Source organism: Blennius ocellaris (genome assembly GCF_963422515.1).
Source record: "Blennius ocellaris genome assembly, chromosome: 11".
NCBI lineage: Eukaryota > Metazoa > Chordata > Actinopteri > Blenniiformes > Blenniidae > Blennius > Blennius ocellaris.
The window spans coordinates 6,809,442-6,828,764 of record NC_137660.1 but is presented as its reverse complement, the minus strand read 5'-3'; the positions used below and the strand labels follow the sequence as shown (position 1 = coordinate 6,828,764).

Genomic DNA, 19,323 nt, shown 5'->3' with positions numbered 1-19,323 from the left:
TTGTTTTCCACCACTCGCATTGCAGTATGTTTTTTGTTTTGGACACACACTGAGTTGGAGTTCAAAGACAAAAAGTGTGTATTCAATGGACTCTTTACCTTTTTCAAAGCTTTGGAGTTAACGATGAACAGAATAAATAATCCTCTCCATCCAACCCTCTTCAGCTCTTTTTTTTCCGATTATCAGTCATGCAATACGTTACTCCTGTTTCTTAACCATAATAAATGATTACCTCACTGCTTGTTGAAGCGATGAGCGTTTTTTTTTTTATAATGAACAATTGGCACATAAAGAGCTGCTACCTATGTACCTTAAAGTGATCCTATCCTTCATATCGATAATGTAAACTGATCAGCCAAGTCTTTCTCTCCCTGACACATAAGAACATGGACTTCTTTTACTTGATCATAATGTTGTGGTTGATCGGTGAAACACAGCAGTAGTATGGTTCTACTTGTTGCTGCTCTGCTTGCACACGACCTCCACATTGCTTGTAGAATTATATTTTTGTCTTTAAATGTGAATCCGAACGAGTTTTGTGTTGTTGGGTCTTTAAAATGGTGAAATGTTTTCATCTGACGTCGACATAAAAGGCTTTTCTATGTTACGATCAACAGATAACTTGTGATTAGCTGATGAAGTGTTTGATCAATTGAGTTGTATCACGGCATGGGAATATGGCGTCAGAGATTTTACTGTCCAACAGCAGCAGAATAGAAGGATCACTGACTCGCCAGTTTTAGAGAGACGAGTTGAAAAAGCGCGCTTTTCTGCCATTAAACATCTGTTTTGAGTAGATGGACATTTCTGGAAGAATAGATATGCAAGTGTACTTTATGGATTGGGTTTGTCTTTCATCTGTCAGTGTGAGAGACATAAAAATGTCATAAATTCTCAGAACAGTTTTCTCCTCGGGGCAAAGGAACGATTAATTATACATTTGGTGGCAGTCCAGGTGTGGCAATCCAGCCATTAAACAGTTTGCTTCTTTATTTTCTTCTTGTTTGCAGTAGCCATTATCACATTATGGCTTAGTCTTAGTCAATTGTTTCTCATTCTAAACACTTCCAGAAGGTATGAGGTGTGTTTTTTGGATGCCCTCGCCGGAAAATATTTCCGTTGTTCTCTTTGAGCGCGGCTCAGTAGGAGCTGCCGAGCGGTGCGATCTGACTCGCCATCGTAATTGAACAAGTGATTTTGTGCTTCCAAAATCCAAACCGGCCCCACTGAAAGTAGTTTTCTTTTCTTTTCTTTTTTTTTTTTTTTTTAATAAAAATCTGCTCCAGAAAAGCCGCTTCATAACTTGTCAGCGCTGAAAACTAATAATGCTGAAGGAGCTGCAAAGTTTTAGATCTCACAGATCTGGTTTCATGGGTCATAAAGCTGTCTCTTAAAGACTGAGGGAATCACTGTCATTTGTACGTCAAATCTTGCTCCGTGCACTGCTGCGTTTACCCTGCTGGGGCATTGGCATATGCCAATGCTGCAAGGATATAGCTTGGATTTAAAATGAGAACGTAACGATCGTCTTTGTTTAACAGCTTTGCCTCCAGCACTTGAAGCACCCCGGTTAGCGGACACAAGTTGCATGCAGCTTTGTCACATTTCTTCACATTTGCAACAACAGATGAGCAGATAAACGCCTGACGCTACGCGGCGGCTCTACTTTAGAAGTGTCAGTGTTGAACCTTCAGAAACAAGCCGCAGGTTTTCTCGATGCGGCGGCGTTTGAAGGCGACAGGTGACCGTGTGGGACTCCGTCCAAACAAATTTGACATTAATTTATCAAACTGATTTTCATCACTGATATAGTTCTGTCTTGTTTCTCAACAGCTGGCCTGGGGGGGCACCGGTTGATTTGCTGTCTGAGATTTGTTTGACATGATCCTTTTAAACAGACTGCACACAAAAATAAAACCGGCTGGTTCGAGTTCAGTTCCCTTTCTGGTGTTTTGCTGCAACTCAAAGAGGAATCTCAAACTGTAAATTGAAAAATCTGCATCTTTTAACTGCAGTTAGGATGTTTAACTACTGGATTAAACAAAATCACAAAATGGAGAAATAAACATGAGGTTTGTGATCAACATTTCTAGCCAGTAATAAGTCCCATATTTCTTGCAATCAACAATAATTTACCAAATTCTAAATTGTATATTTTTACTGTATTATATTGACTCATGCAAGATAAACACAGAAAAATCGCAAAGTTGGAGGAGATTGCAAGACTATGGCTTGAAGTAGAAACACTCATTAGTCTCATTTTTTTTTTTCACGGGAATGTTAAATCTCAATCTTTCACAAAATAAGCGAACAAACCAAATCATCAATTCGTCAACAAAACTCTGAAAAAGTGCACCAAATTAATGTCACTTCCAGCTTTTGAGATCATCTTTTGTTGGTGCCAAACACCTTCACAGACTTGTTGATTTTATGTTCATTTAAAAGGAAGAATCTCACTTTCTAGGTTGTTTACCATATTTTCGGGTTTTGCCTCATTACTTTTTTTTAAGATGTAGAATTTTTTTTTCGGAGTTTGTTTCATTCATTGTCCTTTATGCCTAAAAATGGCAAACAACCAGGATAAGAAAAAAAATGGTGATTTACAGATTTCACAGGTTTGTGACATTTCCCCCGTTCTGAGGTTTGGTATTCATCACTCATGCCCAAATTGAATTACATTCATCTGCCCTTCACATGGTGCTTTTCCCGTCGGGGTTTTCCTGCTGTCCATGGATCATTGTTCTGCTTGCTTCCTGTTGTGGCTCAGTTTGACAAACCTTTTCAGACAGGAGGAACGTGGGCGGTGGAGTCTGCCTTCTCTGTGACTCTGCCTTGAGTTTGTGGATCTGAATCACTGCCGTTCTGGCCGGAGGAAACTTGAATATCAACACGAGTGCATGCAACTGTGACTGAGAACAGTGGCTTGTTTAAAAAGTGAACACATGCTCTTTAAGTCCTTTACTTAAGCAAACTTATTATTCACAATCGTGTTTTAGTGGTTGAAGTACCCAAAGATTAGGCATGGCTCATCTCACTGTGATTTCTTTATCACTCATCGCTGTCAAACACTTGATTTAACAAGAAGCTGCTTTGCTTTCACCTTCAAGGTTAGTGAAGTGATCGTTTGGGCTTGGCTCTGGTTGCTGCTAATCTACAATGAGAAAAAGTATTGACTTATTTAACAAAAAAAATAGTCGGTCCGGGGCAGAGAAGAGTCTTAAACTAAAAGAAAAACAGCTGGCGGCTCATAAGAAAAGTAATACTGATGGATAATGTTTACGTGAAGCGTGACTGCTTCAAAACATGTTGAGTATTTATCTTTTCGTGACACTTATATTTTGATAATATCTCCTATTTCTTTCCATTGTACTGCATGTATGTTCTCTAGCCCTCTTTTCCTGCTATGCTCTTACAACTAACATGTGTTATCAATATGGATACCAAGAAAATATTTCCGAGATCGTCTTCACAGTGCCATTAGTGGCCCAAAGAGGTGCTTTTAAAACTTAATTTGTGGTTACAAATAAAATGCACTCGTAGCTCTGTTCAGCTAAAGTTCAATGCTTTCAATAAATATCAGGTAAATATGTGATAACAGTAGTATTTGTAATAAATACAAACTCTTTAGCTGAGGATGGTGATGATGTGATTGTTGTTTTGTCAATCTTGAAAATGTTTTTACACTTTTCTTTTCTCACGTATTTATGCAAAATAATCACAGCTCTTCCAACTTTTTCGTCATTTAAATTTCTAGAATTTTGAATTTTAAGAGCATGAGTGCACAGTGCGCACAAACGTAGATTCAGCCTTTTGCAATATGTATTATCGTGCATGTTGATGTTGCGATACATTGTGCAGCCCTGGTACCCAGTCACCATGTTGGACTTCATTAATTGGTGGTCGGCATGTTTTTTATCCATTGTCATGGCAGGTGAGTGTTTGGCCCGCTCAGAAGTGGCGTTAAGCTCGGCAGGTTTGTGAGCAGTTGCACAGTCATCCTTGCAGATGTTCAGAGCTGCAAGAAGTACTGGATTCTGTGTAGTCAAGAAAACCTTGTCTTAATGGAGCTTTGGCTCTGATACCAAGGCAGACTTGGTTTCCTTCCTCCTTCGCCCCCTTGTAGAATCACTGTAACTCTCCTCTTCCATTTTCATTGAGGAGGAGCACCATTGTTGAATGGATCCATCATTAGAGGACTGAGCTGGTATTAATACATTTGAACCGGGATTCAATTCTGATTTTCAGAATAATGTTGATGGAAACAACTGGTTTTGTACAATTCTGTATTTGGGTGTTTTTAAGCTTAATTCTAAGAATTGTCACAAAATGTTTTCAACAAAGAGCCCTATGGGCTCAAACATCATCAGAATACCAAACACTGCGCATTTTGACATATTTATGGTGCAGTTATGACATATTTATTATTGTGAATCTCCTGTTTAATTAAATTACGTGTTAAATTCAGTATGAGTTCCAATATTTGACATTTTAATGACAGTGTATGTTGCAACATCAGCCTTCAACATAAAAATATCACTTCCAAAGTCTTCTTGCACTTGGCTAAATACAAAAATCCTACCAAAAGTTGCTTTTGTGTGAGTTTGGAGCAACTTTTGCCATTGAATGAAAGGAGCTAATGTTCAGTACGACACTGTTCAGTCAGAGACTAGAGGGATTACAACACGCGTGTACAACAAGCTAGTTTAACAAGTCCCTTCGTTTCTTTTGAAGTGTCCCATTTATTCTGTCCCTTTCCCATTTTTTTCCTTTTTTTGTTAACCCAGTGACTTGAACAAGTTTCTGAAATCACTTTCAGATGAAAAACTGTCAACAACATGATGGGAACTTTGGTTTTCCTGCTTTGAACATGTGTGATGCCTGCAACCATGCACCACATATTGGTTGCACTTCGTTTGTCAATTATCTGCCTTGAAAAAAAAGTCATACAGCCCTTTCGAATGGCATTCATGCATTGTATGGATCAACACTGGAAGAGTTTGATGGTTCACTCTCTGCCACAGCAAGAGATCACAGATGCAAAGAGAGGTGCTGCAAAACCTTCTGTCACACCGTTCATGTACCCTGCCAAAATTCCAGACCAGCCTGAGCTGGATTCTTGTGTCCAGAGCTGAAAATTCAATGAGGCTCTTCACGCCTCTGGTATGACACCGCGCGTCCTTGTAAACACGCTTTGATGTGTCTTCAGCAGAAACGGTGACTGTGTCCACGCTGCACTCGGCACAGCAGGTTTTATTGCCACCATGGTGTTAAAGCAGCTCTAAAATTACTGCGCCTTTTTTGTTGTTTGCCGCCGTCTATAGTTGTAAACCGAGCAACTTGCGGACTCTAAATATGTTCCCTGGGTAGGGGAGTTTTTCCAACACCGATTACTGTTTGGACATGCACTTGCCACAAAGCAGCGCGCTGGTTTCAGATTCAGAAGGGGCAGTTAAGAGGAGGCTTAAAACGACGACTCATTGTTACATCACGGCAACTGAACAACAACTTTCACGACAAGCCAGCGATTGTTGATGTTTTATCAATGGATACTGAGGCGGTTAACACAGGCAGATGCACACAAAGATGGCATCAATCCATTTCACTTTGTTTTAATAAATTTTTTTATTGGCGCTCATGGGGAAGGAACTTGCAAACTCAATCAATCCGATTCCAACTTTTCTAAGTTACAGTCTTGTAAATAATCTTCAGAATGTTCTTGAGGCGGATCTCCTGCCAGATCTCTTCAATGCTGTTGTTGTTGTTGTTTTCTTGAGTCTGCTCTGACATCCAAGACCATTTCATAGGCAGTAATTTTTGGTTTTGGCTTTGACAATACTTTCTGTGGAAACAGAATCCCAATCTTGAAGTAGCCTTTCGCGCTGTTGACGTACTGGTTGGCATAAGAGTTTCATAATTTTTCCAGTCAGCGTGAGTGCCTCATCACCAGACAGGAGCCACTCTGTTGCTATAAAGGTGTTCTAAATGCTGTCAATTTAACTGGTGTAGCGATAACGTGAAAAAATGTTTTTTCCAGGACTAACTGAAATTGTCGCTTTTCTCTTTCACAGAGTTGGTTACACGTCTGTGTCCATTTCCTGCTGTGGATCATACTTACGATAAGTTCATATTCAGCAAAAGTCAGCCCTGTGACGGATGACATCTCAAAACTATTTACTTTGGTAAGTACAACACTGCAATGTCATTTCAGTTGAAGGTATTCACTTAGAGGGTATTCTATGTGAACTAGACTACAGTTAAACCATGACATTCAGTTTATTTTAATTGCACTAAATACAATGCTTTTTCAAGACACCTGAACAGAGAAAACCCAACAAGTCCACATGAGGAAATGGTGGAAAGAAAACAACTCCCTATTACTATAAAAAAAATAAAAAAAAAACCCTGCAGAACTAGACTCCCAGGAAGGACTTTTGTGCTTTTATCCAACTGTTTGTGTTGGATATGAGAGAAAAGATGGATTGTAACCAGGGATTCAAACCCTGGTTTGGACAAGGTGGAGAAGGAAAGGAGATATAACTCCATACCTACGAATAGCTGCGTCTGAGCGTTATCCAAACTCCATATTTACATAATGACATAGAATGAGACATTTTAAATATTTAAACCTAGAAACTAATTTGAAATTTGACATCCTTGATGCATTGTGTGGTACCAATAAACTGTAGACTAAAAACTGGACTCCAAGCTTGTAATGTGTTTTGAATATATAATGTGAAGATCCGTATATTTCATGTTCAAAGCACACCTTAAAAACATTAATCCCATTGAGGCTTGTTGGATGATTTACTGGCATCGCATAATGTCAAATACTTATTAAACGTATTTCATATTGGTACTCATTCAGTGAATCATGCTCAGAACAATGATGCTATATTTGTGTCTCGTTACAGAAACATAATATTCCGAAAGATTACAGAATTCCTGTGCGCTACGTTCCAAAAGAAGAGGTAAGGGTGATTTGTGTGAGCTAATGAATACAAATGGCCAAATCCATGTGGAATTGAAACTCTAAAGGCTGACCTTTTTATCAGTTGCATCTTTACAGAGAAACATTTTAGATTTTTGCTGCTGTGTCATGTGTTTAGTTCAGTTAACTGTGACGGCATCTATTCAACTTTGATAGCTCCCAGAGGATAGGGTGTCCATCTTGCTGACACCGTTAATAAAAGGATTAGAACTGAGAATACATAAAAGTATGTGATGATTATTACAATTTTTTCTCTCTCTGTTCCTTAGGGCGGGATGTGTTGGGTGAAATTAAATGTCTTCTCCTTGGAGTCGAGTTTACATGATTTAGCGCATAAGTTTGGAAACATATCGTCCAACAGAAATGACATTAGTGTAATCATCATAATACTCCAAGACCTGCGGTTCAAATTTAGTCTTGTGGTAAGCTCACGCTGTTACTGAAAAGAGACTTCCATTTTGATGTGAATGTGAATTTTGGTTTCACAGTTTTTGTTTTGGTTTTTTTCTGCAGGATCTGGTCATGTACGAATTCGATTGCCACTACAGGGAAGAGCGGTGGCAGACTGAGAAATATTTTGACTTTCTCGAAGAATACCTTATAGCTGCAAAGAATGAAGGAGATTCATACGACTGTCATCCTCCTCCCTGTCCCGTCACACTGCATGATGTATTGGATGCATCAGACACGTATACAGAAGGTGAATATTTGTTCTCTGTAGGCATTAATGTGGCGGCTGAGGCTTAGTTGTTAAAGCGGGCTGCTTACAGGTTCAACCCCCCCCCCCCCCCCATTTCACCCTGTCTCAAAGAGTCCTTGAACAAGACACTGAACCCCAAATCCATCCCAAGAGAATGTTGAGCACCTTGCTCGTTGGCCGTCCCCATTGGTTTGCCAGACCAAGAGTTTAAGGGGTTAAGACTCAGTCAAGACCAATACTCGCGCGTTCCAAGACAAGTCTGAGTCCTTATTTATTTTGTCCAATTTTTGCAAGATAAGTAGATTCCGTTTTGAAACTACGATTTTGATCAATAGTTATTGCGAAAGGTTGGTTACGTACATACAAACCAATAAATAAATAAACATGTGGACAAAATCATAACCTACCTCCCAGGTTTCATTGGTGAAGATAATTATGGCATGCAAAACTACTGCAATAAAATGTGTCTCAAGTTAACATCTTTTTTTAAGTAACGCTTTATTTCCATGTATCCTCTTGCATTCCCACTTCCTGTGGTGAATGCTACCGTTGCTGTGCGCTTTTGAATTAGTGATGAACGGAAAAAAAAATGATAAACGCATTCCTTGACAAGTTACAGGACAGTTCCTTGGAAAACAAAATTGTATGCATCCCTTGCAAAGCTGAATCCTACTACTGCTGATGTAATTCATCAGTAATGTGTCACCTGAGAGAAAAATCGCAGCAGTTTAGGAGAGGAGGGTCTCTGTCCGTAGCAGATTTAGAATTAACTCAATTTCTGTGCATTGAACTAGTTTTCTAGGTTAGTTACACATTTACAAACCGTGTGATTAATTCCCCCTCAGCATGAGGACCACCCCACACTTTGGGAAACGCTGGTCTAAGGTCAAAATATGTTTAGGTTTCACAGTTCTTATTTGTTTGCAGGCTGTATCTTGTGAATTTCTGCATTAAATAACCTCAGGGAGAGTATGTCTGGACTAACGTAAGCATGCTGCTGCTGGGTAGCCATTTTTGTTTCAAATGATACTCTATCAACCCAAAACCCAAACACACCGATTTCAAAATCATAATCAAACGGATCTGAGTTGTTTCACCACCATGTGCTTTTGGGGAACTTTTTTTTTCTCCTTTCAAGAGTAAATTTTTCTTTCATTTGCCAACAACTGCATCTAATGCTTGAGGAAAATGTTACGGTGTGAAGCTGTGGATTATTGCAGCGGCTGCCAAAGTGGGTGCCTGAGATTATTTCTGCTGCCAACAAAAAAAAAGTAAATTAATTTAAACATCCACCCTTATTGTTGGCTTAAATTATTTCAAGATTTATTATTAACTTCATATGAATATGTTCATGGTGCTCTTTTTTGCTCAAAAAGGCAAAAAAAAGGTGTTTGGTGTTAGGTCTTTGGCTTTCTCCAAGTCCATGTCGATGTTTTTGAGGCTTTCATGGATTCTTGAGGATGAAAAATAAATGTAACTTGATGTAAAATTATGAACATGCCCAATGTTTACGCGGCCATCATTGTCGTGTTTCACATCAGAAAGTCTTGTAACTCGCTTCACTGACTTCAGGTTCTCCAAGGTCAGATCAAAATGAAGGATCGCCCATGGTTCTGTCAGTAGACGCGAATATCACTGGACCACATGTTTTCTATATATTTTGTGAGGTTTTGTTCTGTATTTTTCACACAATACCATACAACTGCTAAACACATGTGTCCATGGAGTATTCAGAGTCACAATAACATTCTTCACACTGTTTCTGTGCTAGAGTGGCAGATGTGGAAAGTTTGAAATCCTCAACAAACTTGCCACTTGCAGGATACCACAAAAGATGATGGGCTTTTATGGTTTTGGTTTTAAAAGCAGCTCTTTAAGCGTTTTATTAGAGGGCACGTTGGCAGCAGCTGATGTTGTTTGCATATTTTCTGAAGCTAAAACCAGAAGCATTCCGGTGACAAGCAGGCCTCTGGTAGTACAGCAGCCGCCACCCTTTCTGGTAGCCGTTGTGAATGGGCTCTATTCGGGGCAGATCTCCTGTGGCCGCTTGGAGAAGCTTTTAATCTGATGACCATTATGTCTTCACAAGAACTATGCGAGATAAAAACTCAAAACGCTCTCAGTGCTTCGGCGGCCCATTGAGAGGCAGCTGAGTCACAGCAACCCGGGAGAAGAGATGTCCCAAGGTAGCGCGTGTGAAAGGGTTGGAGGGGGGGGGAAAGGGCCGAAACCTGATTGTGTACGTGTTGATTACAGAGCAATCTTCCAATCTTCCCAAGCACTCGGCTTTTCTTTGCCAGAGTGGTGGGATCAGGTCTTTTTTTTTTCTTTTTTCTTTTTGTGTTGTTTTTTTATGTATGTTGTTTGAGGGGATTTTAGCATAGGTGTCTTTTTAGCACGCAACAATGACATGATCTCATCATCAGATCATGACTGTCTTTCCCTTTTCAGCACTGTTTAACTCTACAACCTTTGTTTTTCCTCCATCACCTTCAGCGCCACCCACTCCCAGTAGTGAAGACCGAGAGTGTCCAACTGGCTGCACAGCACGTAAGTTTGCATGTTTTGAAGCCTTTTCGGGAAGGGAAAAAAAAAAAAAAAAAAGGTGTTGCCTACCGAACCAGCCCAGCTGCAATGTCAAACGGGCAACTTTCTGTTGTCCGTTGATTAATGATGACCTCCAGGGCAAATTCCACCACACATCTTTATCACAGGAGGCTGCTCAATGTAGTTTGGACATTTATGTGCTTCTTTAAACAGAGATTTGAATATTGTAAACGTAAAAGCTTGTTTCCGCCTCTCTCGACTTTTCTCCGATCAGAGAAGAAAAAATACCGTTAGCTCTTGAAATGTAATTACGCAAGGCAAATATTTGCAAATCAGTCATAACGCAGCTGGAACAGGAAACAACTTGCCTTTTATAGTTCTGTATGTTTCTGCATGTACAGGTTGTAAGTAACCGAATAGCTGAGATGCCCTCTGGCTCAAACATTTTTCTCTTAACTGGTTTTTTGGATGGTTTGACTTTCATTTATTCCCATTATCAAGCAGGAATGAAAGAATAACCAACACAAAAAAATGGCCATTTTTGTTTTTAATTGTATTCAGTGGATTATCTATTATTGCTGTCAGTTTTTTGGGGGGTTATCATTGCAAATTGGATTATTTTAGTTTGTTTCCACCCGTATCTATCTATCTAATTTCCATTTAGTTGTGTATTTCTCTTGATGATGGCTATAATAAATGATTATTTCATTGATCTAATGATGGACCGTCACTAAATGGAATAATCGTGCACATGTTAATATAACATTTTGTATTGCTGTCATAAGAAATGATACAGAAGCAGATGTCTATCAGAAAAATATATTTCCTTTAGAGTTATTTAACAAATGAATGAGCAATGAAGTTAGTTTATGTAGCACCTTTGAGAGATGGAGATTAGAAACTGCTTAGATTATGATTTCATTGCTGTGTTTGAAGTATGAATCATATCCAATAAATGGAAAACTCGTTAAAAAAAATGTATGACTGTAAGGGAAGTTTGCTTAATGTGTTGATTTGTGGCATTAACGTGTCTATAAACTGTTCCAGGTAAAGAACCGAGACTCCTGCCTGAGGTGGTGGAGCGAAGCCTAATCTCACTACTCTTCATTCCACTGCTAGCCCTGGCATTCCTGCTCGTGTGGAAGGTGAGCTGACCTCCAACCCTTTTGATGGATGCATAACTCGCCCAGATGCCCCACTGATACGACTCTCTCTGGCAGGGCTCTTTTTATTGGCTGGGAGTGCTTCCTTCCCTTTGAATTTACAACTGCCGGCAGCAGCTTTATAAATGCGCTGGGGTTGTTTTGTCGGCCTGCGCTGACCTCCAGATATGATCCTGTGTGCCGTTTGTCCAACACAGGTCAGATCACGGAGGAACGGGGAGGACCTTGAAGAGAATGCCGGAGAAAGTGGAGTCTTCACAGGAACAGAAGGGACTGCCCCTCCACTAGATGCTGAGATATCAGAAAAGTAAGCTGCTTTTCTCTGATTCTACAGAAAAAAAATGATTTGTTGTTCGTACATTTGTACATGTTGCAATGCCTTCTCAGAAGACATTGCAACATTGCATCTGAGAAGGGACACAGAAGAAACCAAAATCACAAGTACTCCAGTCTGCTAAACATGGGGAAACACTTTCAAATGATGAATATGGTGCTTAAAATTTTATTAGGAGCAGCGATCACACAGTGGCGTTTTGGGAATTGCAAGATCTGTTTTTGAACCTGGCAACTTATCATCATCAGCTGACTGTACAGCTACTTCACATTCATTTTCTCCTCACTTTACCTCAACCTTGTGCTACTAAATGAATGTTTTCATACAAATGTGACCTGGGCAGCCAGAAGTTCATGCTGACTTGGTATTAAAACCAGTGTTTCTGGAAAGGTTTCAATCTCCGCCAGAATAGAAACTTCTGACTCATCCAAAACTTAGTGTTGCTTATACCCCATGTGTAGCTAGCAAAATATCGGGCATAGAAATGTGATTAGTCCTGACTGACAAAGAAGAGTTAAGCTGCAAAGGCAAGCATTCTTTACAGATCAACCTGAACTCTTTTGCAAGATATTCATTTCAATGGAAAAAGTGATCCATCATCCGTAGTGGTGGCAAGCAAAAATACAAACAATTATCTACATGGTCGGATTTTTCAAATAGTTTGAATTTGACTTTGACACTGAAACTTATCAGACTGGTTGTGGAATGTGTGGTGGGGCTCTTGAAGGTTGTTTCTTCAGGTGTGATTGGTATTTCATACAATAAAGAGGCCTAATGTGTTTTTTTGTGTGTGTCCCACTACAGAAACATGCTGAACGTCATTGAAACGGTGTAATGCTTCAACCTGTCGATGTTCTTCAGTGCATTTGGTAAGATGTGTAGTTGTTAAATGCAACACCATTGCTGGAGATGTTGGGTATACAACAGTAGATATACTACCTGAAGGGCTGCAATAATCTGCAAATCATGTAAAGGCTAGTTATCCCATCCAATAGCTCTACCTTTACAGGTGGCTCGGGTCACCACATCTGCATACACTAAGGAGAGAACATTAGAAACACCTTTACATATGATACAATCCAGCTGAACAGCGCTGCAAACCGTAACCTCAAAAACAGCCTCGAACTCATTCACTCCACTGTTGGTGGAGATATTTAGTGATCAAACAGTCCGAATACCGTATTCTGAGTCCCTGTAAGGACTTTGATGAACTTACATCACATTGCGAATAATCAGGGCAGGTTTGTCGAGCAGTAATTAAAGTGACCGCTTGAGATCAGAACGGAGGTCAAGACAGCCGGTTTGGAATAAAGTTAATGAAACACTATAGGCAAATATTACAGCAATTGAAAAAAAAAAAGTTTCATTCTGAGAAAAATGCCTTGAAACTTCTGTGCTGCTAGCTATCGATAAGACCATAGCACTGATTCACGTGAAGCTGGCTCTGTGGGAATAAACAAATCTGGTGAATTAGTAATCATTTAAAATGTATACACCATAGCAGAAAAAAAACAAGGTCTGCTTGTGTGTGACTCATCAGTTGAATTCTGTTATTCGGTCTGTTCTTCCATCTCTTTGATGCACAATTTTATGTCGCGTCTTATTTGTAATTCAGCTGGAAGTGCATAATAACCTTTAGATTTAAAATGTCAAGTTTTTCTTCATTTTGTCTGGAGTATATATGATAAAAATGTTAACAAATTCACAAAACCAAAAATGTTTCCACAGAAAATGACTCCAATCTCAATATAAAGCTAGTTTTAATGAAACCTTCTGGTATAAAATACAGTGAAATGTCTCCAAACCTTCTGCAGTCACTTGCATTTTTAGAAACTCACGCTGACAAGATGGCTTTTAGGTTAATGCTCATTAGCTAACTTTCGTGGCAGCGTCGCTGTTCTCAGTGTTGTGTCCACTACTCTAAAAAATGTCAAAGAAAACATAGATTTTTTTCTTCAATACATTTCTTAAATTTTCTTGGTGGTTTGCTGGACAGGATTGGAGCTGGTTTTGACCAACGGGCCTTTTGTTTGACATCCTGATCTAAACTCTCTTTTTGATTTTCTCTCTCTCTCTCTCTCTCTCTCTCTCCCAGGACTCTACCCCTCTCTTCTGCTGGTGTCCAAAGGTGGAAAACAAACACAAAGCTGAATTCCTGACATGAGGTCAATGGCCTGCTTTCGACAGCTCTCCAGATTCATGATGGCATGGTGACAAATTGCCAAGATCATGATTCTTCTGGCTGAATCGTGCCAGATAACGTGTGGACAAGCTTGCCTTTCTTATAAGCTGTATTAACCCCATGATTTTGGAAGAAAGGAAAAAAGATTTAGAGAATTTAGTTGATAGAAGCCACCCTCTGTTCCCACTTTAACTGTCCTCCTTCGGATTTTCTGCACCCCAACAATAATCGTCAATCGAAGCCTGCTGCGTTGTCAACGTTCTGCGGAAAACTTTGCCTCTCTCGAGTCTGCCTGCATTCATTTCGGGGTTTCCCATTTCTTTCAAGAACAGAGAATGACTGATGCTGGTTATCTTCCTTGTTATGAACTGAGGCGCGACTTTCTACCTCCGGTGACCCTCATGCTTACCACATCCTCAACGAGCCCCACAGCCTCCCTCCAGTGCAGGATTCCCAAAAGAATAACAAACGTTGAACTTCCAAGGTGTAGTCGCGTCGTCTTGTTTGTTCGCATACCCACAGGAGGGTATGATGTGTTTATTTATTTGGCAGCGGCTCCCAGTTGCCAGTTGGTCACACAACTGAGATGTTTCAAGCAGTCAATTACGAGCACCTTTTACGAATGGGTCACATTTAAAGAACGATCTATATACTAATGCATAAACTCTCCAAAACATATATTCCCGAACAAGTGAAAACTTCCTTGTAGGTTGTTATTATTGTTGATATTTACAATACGAGGTGGGTGATGTAGATGGGTGAACTGCTCACATGGAGACAAAAATATGCTGCTTTGACTAACTTTCCTGTAGAATATTGAAATCCGTGATGACATTCTCCCAACAAGCATCAGGGATGACTACTGTGGGTCCAGAATGACTTTGTTTATTTTATTCTTTTTATTTTATTAGGTGAATTTAGGTGTCAGGTACATAAAGAAAAAAAAATGGGCCTGCTTGAGAAAATGTTAGTCGGACAATGCCTTCCTTTTTTTTATTCGTCTCAGCTTTATGCTCACGAGGCCCAAACTGTTACATTGGAGATTTTTGTTGGCCAAGAATTAAAAATAATTGCAAAATCTGAAGCTGTTAAAGAGGTAACAAAATTGTATCTATTTTTCAAATATATGCCATCCTCTCACTTTTGCTTGTTTGTTTCAGACTGTTCTTCCATTGATTCAATCGAAGCCACGCAGCTTTGGCTATGTTCACTCCTGATCTTTAATCTGTTCTCACTGACTTTGCCTTTTTTCAAGTACTAATGGTTTTCTGGTATAATAAAGTCCAATTGTAGACACTCTAATTAGAGCTAGTCATTTATAAATGCTGAAGGATGACATTTGTACTCAGGCAACAGATGTTGATCATTTCCACACCCCCAAAAAGTTAAATATGATCCTTTTTTTTTTTTTGCCTTAAAGTTGGGCCATAACACTCAGAGGAAATCCATAATGGCCTTTGAAAAAAAAGTTAAAATGCTCTAACATTTTTTACCAAGCTGCATAAAAAATGGTACAGCTTGTGAATTAACCATTGATTTGAGGTTGGGGGTTCTACATGTGGTTAAGCTAAAAGCAATTGCTGGAGCCCTGAGGCCCTCTTATTTCTATTGGTCCATAACCTGCACTCTTTGCATAATTCTCTCCCAGATCTGATGAGTATGGAGCTCTCGGCAATACCCAATCATATTGGAGGCACATGGAGAAAGCCAGTTATAGTTTAGAAATGTATATTGCATCATGTAAAAGTCTAACGAGGCAATGTCTCCCTTCGAATCATACAAATATTACAACCCCAGTTTTTTCAGTTGTGTTTTTGCAAATTGTGGAATAAACACTGGCTGTAATGATGTGCAAATTGCCCCAAATCTTAATTTATTTGAAAAGCGTATGGACAACATACCCAATGTTGAAAGTGAGAAACGTTTGCAAGCCAATTTAACAAAGTTTGGACGGGGGCATGTAATTATAGTGTTGCAGTAATAATACTTTCAAATGTGTTTAGAAGCTGAAAGTGAAGCATCCTGGATGTTGAGTAGCTTTTTTCCTCTTGCTTCTGGTTTGTTTTTGTCAGGTTTTTACTGTCTGGCTTCTTTACCAAACATTTGTACTGTGCAAACATGCTGTTGTAAAGCAGACAGGTAGCATATGTTGATACATGCAGTGTTCTCCACCCTGCTTGAATGTGCACACATGTACTAATCACATGTACCAGGTACAAGAAATCACCTCCACACCAAAAACCAACAATCCGGCTGGTCCCTCTCCTCTTTCGCTTTCCATCCATTATTTGTAACAGATGTTTGTCCATTTCCAGCATTGGTGAAACTTTGCAGGCGAGTTGATTAGATGCTCTATGATTGCGTTCTTAAGCCACACACAACCTTAATGCTTCAAAAAGCATGTTCATAGCCATATAATAGACAACTTATAGCAAGGTTAATTGGTGGTGGATAAAATGTGACATAAAATTGTCATCTCATTCATTTAATACAGGTAAGAGGTTTTCTACCCCTTACTTCTAATTATTAAATCTGTTCATTGACCTTTTTTGGTGGGGCCAATCCCAGCTAACGATGCAAAAGCTGCCAATCACACCTATGGCTTGTTACTTGTTACTTATTAATGATTATTCTAAAAAAACATTTAATCAGTTTATCTAACTTGCGTCAAGCAAAGATTGCTCATACCCCTATAATTATATTGACGTACTTTAACGTACACAGTACACTCTGTTCACTTACTGATTATTGGATATTGTAATATGGTATAAATCATTCAGAAATTAGTTTCCATTGAGGTTTAAGAGAATGAGGAACTTATATCAATCTTATAAGGTCATTTATTGAAAATGATGACTATTCCTTACTTGTTTTATGAATTTAGTAATATCTTGTAAATTTGCTTGCAAGGCATTATACATAGCACTTCAAACCGATGTTACCCAAGCAGGTCTGCGTATTATTTTTATAACTGGGTCTTTGTTGGCATATCTGAGTTAAACTCGCTTCATTTGTAGAAGCAGTGTTGGAACTGCATTCAACAATTGTTTATTCAAGTGTTAATGCACCCGTGCACTGATTTCTACCACACACAAAGTTTATTCTGCCCAAGGAAGTTTTTGACTTTCCATAAATGTCACCCAATCCCCAGGTTCTTTTTTTTTTTTGTGGTTGTTTTTTAAGACATTTTATTTTACTTTGTTTTAAGCTGTTGCACTAATGGGACGAACACATTTTCACCAATGATGAAAAAGTTATACCACTATGAAATATACCATTTTTGCAAAATATTGTACAGGTTTTACAATGTTTCATTGCCCCTGTCCCAACTTTTTTAGAATATCGCATTAGCAAATTGTCTTAGTCTACATTTGATATACTGTCTTGATACCACCTTTTGGCAAGTCTAGATCATAATAGACTTTCACATCATTACAGTCTGTCTCTTATCGTTCTTTCTTTTTACCCAAATTCTTGGATTTGAGGCATCAACGTGATTACTAATGTTAATAGCGATGGGGCACGCTGGCTGTGACCCTGCCCACCAAGCGACCAGCTGACAATAACAGAAATTGGCAGGACACAAACATCTGTTTATCTTGTTGAAGTATTCCTTTCATATCCGTGGTCTTGCATTGTACTTTGCCCATGCATTTTTTTTTTTTTAATTGTGCCTTGTTTAATTGGTGTGACTGAGTCATGTGTAAAGGGCAAAAGCCTGTCCGTGTTCTGTCTGGTAGAGAGCGAGGGGATGATTGACAGACAGATCATAATATTCTTGTATATCCAAAATATACAATACTATGTTAATTTAATTTTTAGATAAATCCCACAAAAAAGAAACACTATGGCTGTTGATTTGACCTGTGCCCAGTTATGACTCACAATATAATTTTCTGGTAAAGTTGTACATGTTGGTATATCAAAATGACAATGGCAAACTGGTGTGGTTGTGCGATTTTTGTCCACATTTCACATTTCTATGCTTTAGGAAACACTTCCAACCGGTAACTGCTTGTTTCCTGTGTACTTGGGATTCTATGTGGGGATGTTTTCTCACAGAAGACACGAGTATATTGTGCAAAACTGAAACTGTGTTTGATGAAAAACTTAAAAAAAGAAAAAAAAAAAAAAAAAAAAAAGTGTACCACATTGGTGTTCATATAGCTCTGATCAACAGTACCGTTCAGCATCAATAGTCGGGAGTCCTCGGTGAGGTGAAGTATTGTTTGTTGTGTTGAACTGCGTCATAATTTCTCGGATTCAAAAATGCATTTTTCAAAGAATATTGGTAATGCCGACACGTTATCTGTGCCATGGCAGTTTACAACTGAGTCGGTTAGAAAATCTCTGCCACGTTGGTTGTCTATGTGCTCCGTAGACAACTGCACTGCACTGTACTTCTCCACAGTGAAGTCCAGAGCTTGTGTTGTAATGAAGTACCAATAGTAGTTTTATGGTTTTGGTTAATTTCCATGATTCAAAGATGCATTTTTGAACGACAATGGCGTGTACGCAATCAATAGCAGTTTGGACCTGAGACTCTCTCTCTTCTAGATCGTGCTTCTCTACATGACAACTATTATATGCAGTGCCCAGTATTCCGACAAAGGCAAAAGGCTAGTGTAGCCACACAGACTAACAAACAAGGTATAACTATGTCAAAAGTTTGCTTTTTATACATAGTCTATGAATATAATGAGCTGCAACAGGTCTAAGCTGTGAACAAAAACTAGAAAAAAAAGAATAGGTTGCATGGTTTCCCATTTTCCTGTCCGTGTGAGAGCCTCAAATAGCCGCAGGAGACATCGTGAGCAGTTTCATGCATTGGTCAAAAGAATGACTACCCTTAATTACTGTTCCTGAGTGGGTTGTTATGTGTAGTCTGAGTGCGCGAGCAGTCCTGAACAGTGCTTTCGGGCAAGAGTGGTCTAATCCATCCCGCTTTAGTGGCCGCATCGAATGGCTCTAGGCAGGAAATACGTTTGGGTGCCAAAAACACAAATGTAATTATTGCCCAGTTGGTATTCTGGGCGAAAACTCTACTGTATTCTGTATTTTTGTATAAATTTAAACATACATATATAAAATATGAATAAAGTACATGTATCCAACTGTTACTGGTTGCTTCTGTGCATTATTGGGATATTTTTGTTGGAGGGGTTTTTCCCTCAAATGGAGCCTGTGATTCACACGATATATGTTTAGTTTGCTTTAGGTCAAATATCTTGGCAACTTGGCTCTGGCCATGTTGGTAGACCATGATTACCTTTAAGCCTCCTGGGGGAAACATTGGCAAGTTTCAAACTGTTTGTCTGCTTACTGTCTGTGTAGACCAATAATGCCTGAAGAAGAATCCAAGGTGGTAGTTTACTTCTGAAAACACAGGTTTAAAAGAATAATTTTAAC

General features: G+C 39.1%; 1 protein-coding gene across 1 annotated transcript in view; it reads left to right on the top strand.

The window, feature by feature from the left end:
• The window catches only part of kitlga (kit ligand a), a 34,460-nt gene extending 15,426 nt beyond the window's left edge, over positions 1-19,034 (top strand). Inside the window, exons 2-10 of the mRNA XM_080505464.1 lie at positions 6,069-6,179; positions 6,912-6,968; positions 7,258-7,410; positions 7,502-7,688; positions 10,185-10,238; positions 11,283-11,380; positions 11,596-11,705; positions 12,537-12,601; positions 13,828-19,034. Coding sequence (XP_080361590.1) covers positions 6,069-6,179; positions 6,912-6,968; positions 7,258-7,410; positions 7,502-7,688; positions 10,185-10,238; positions 11,283-11,380; positions 11,596-11,705; positions 12,537-12,567 — 801 coding nt within the window. The 3' untranslated portion in view covers positions 12,568-12,601; positions 13,828-19,034. The remainder of the gene's footprint in view (positions 1-6,068; positions 6,180-6,911; positions 6,969-7,257; positions 7,411-7,501; positions 7,689-10,184; positions 10,239-11,282; positions 11,381-11,595; positions 11,706-12,536; positions 12,602-13,827) is intronic.
• Positions 19,035-19,323: the final 289 nt, after the last annotated feature.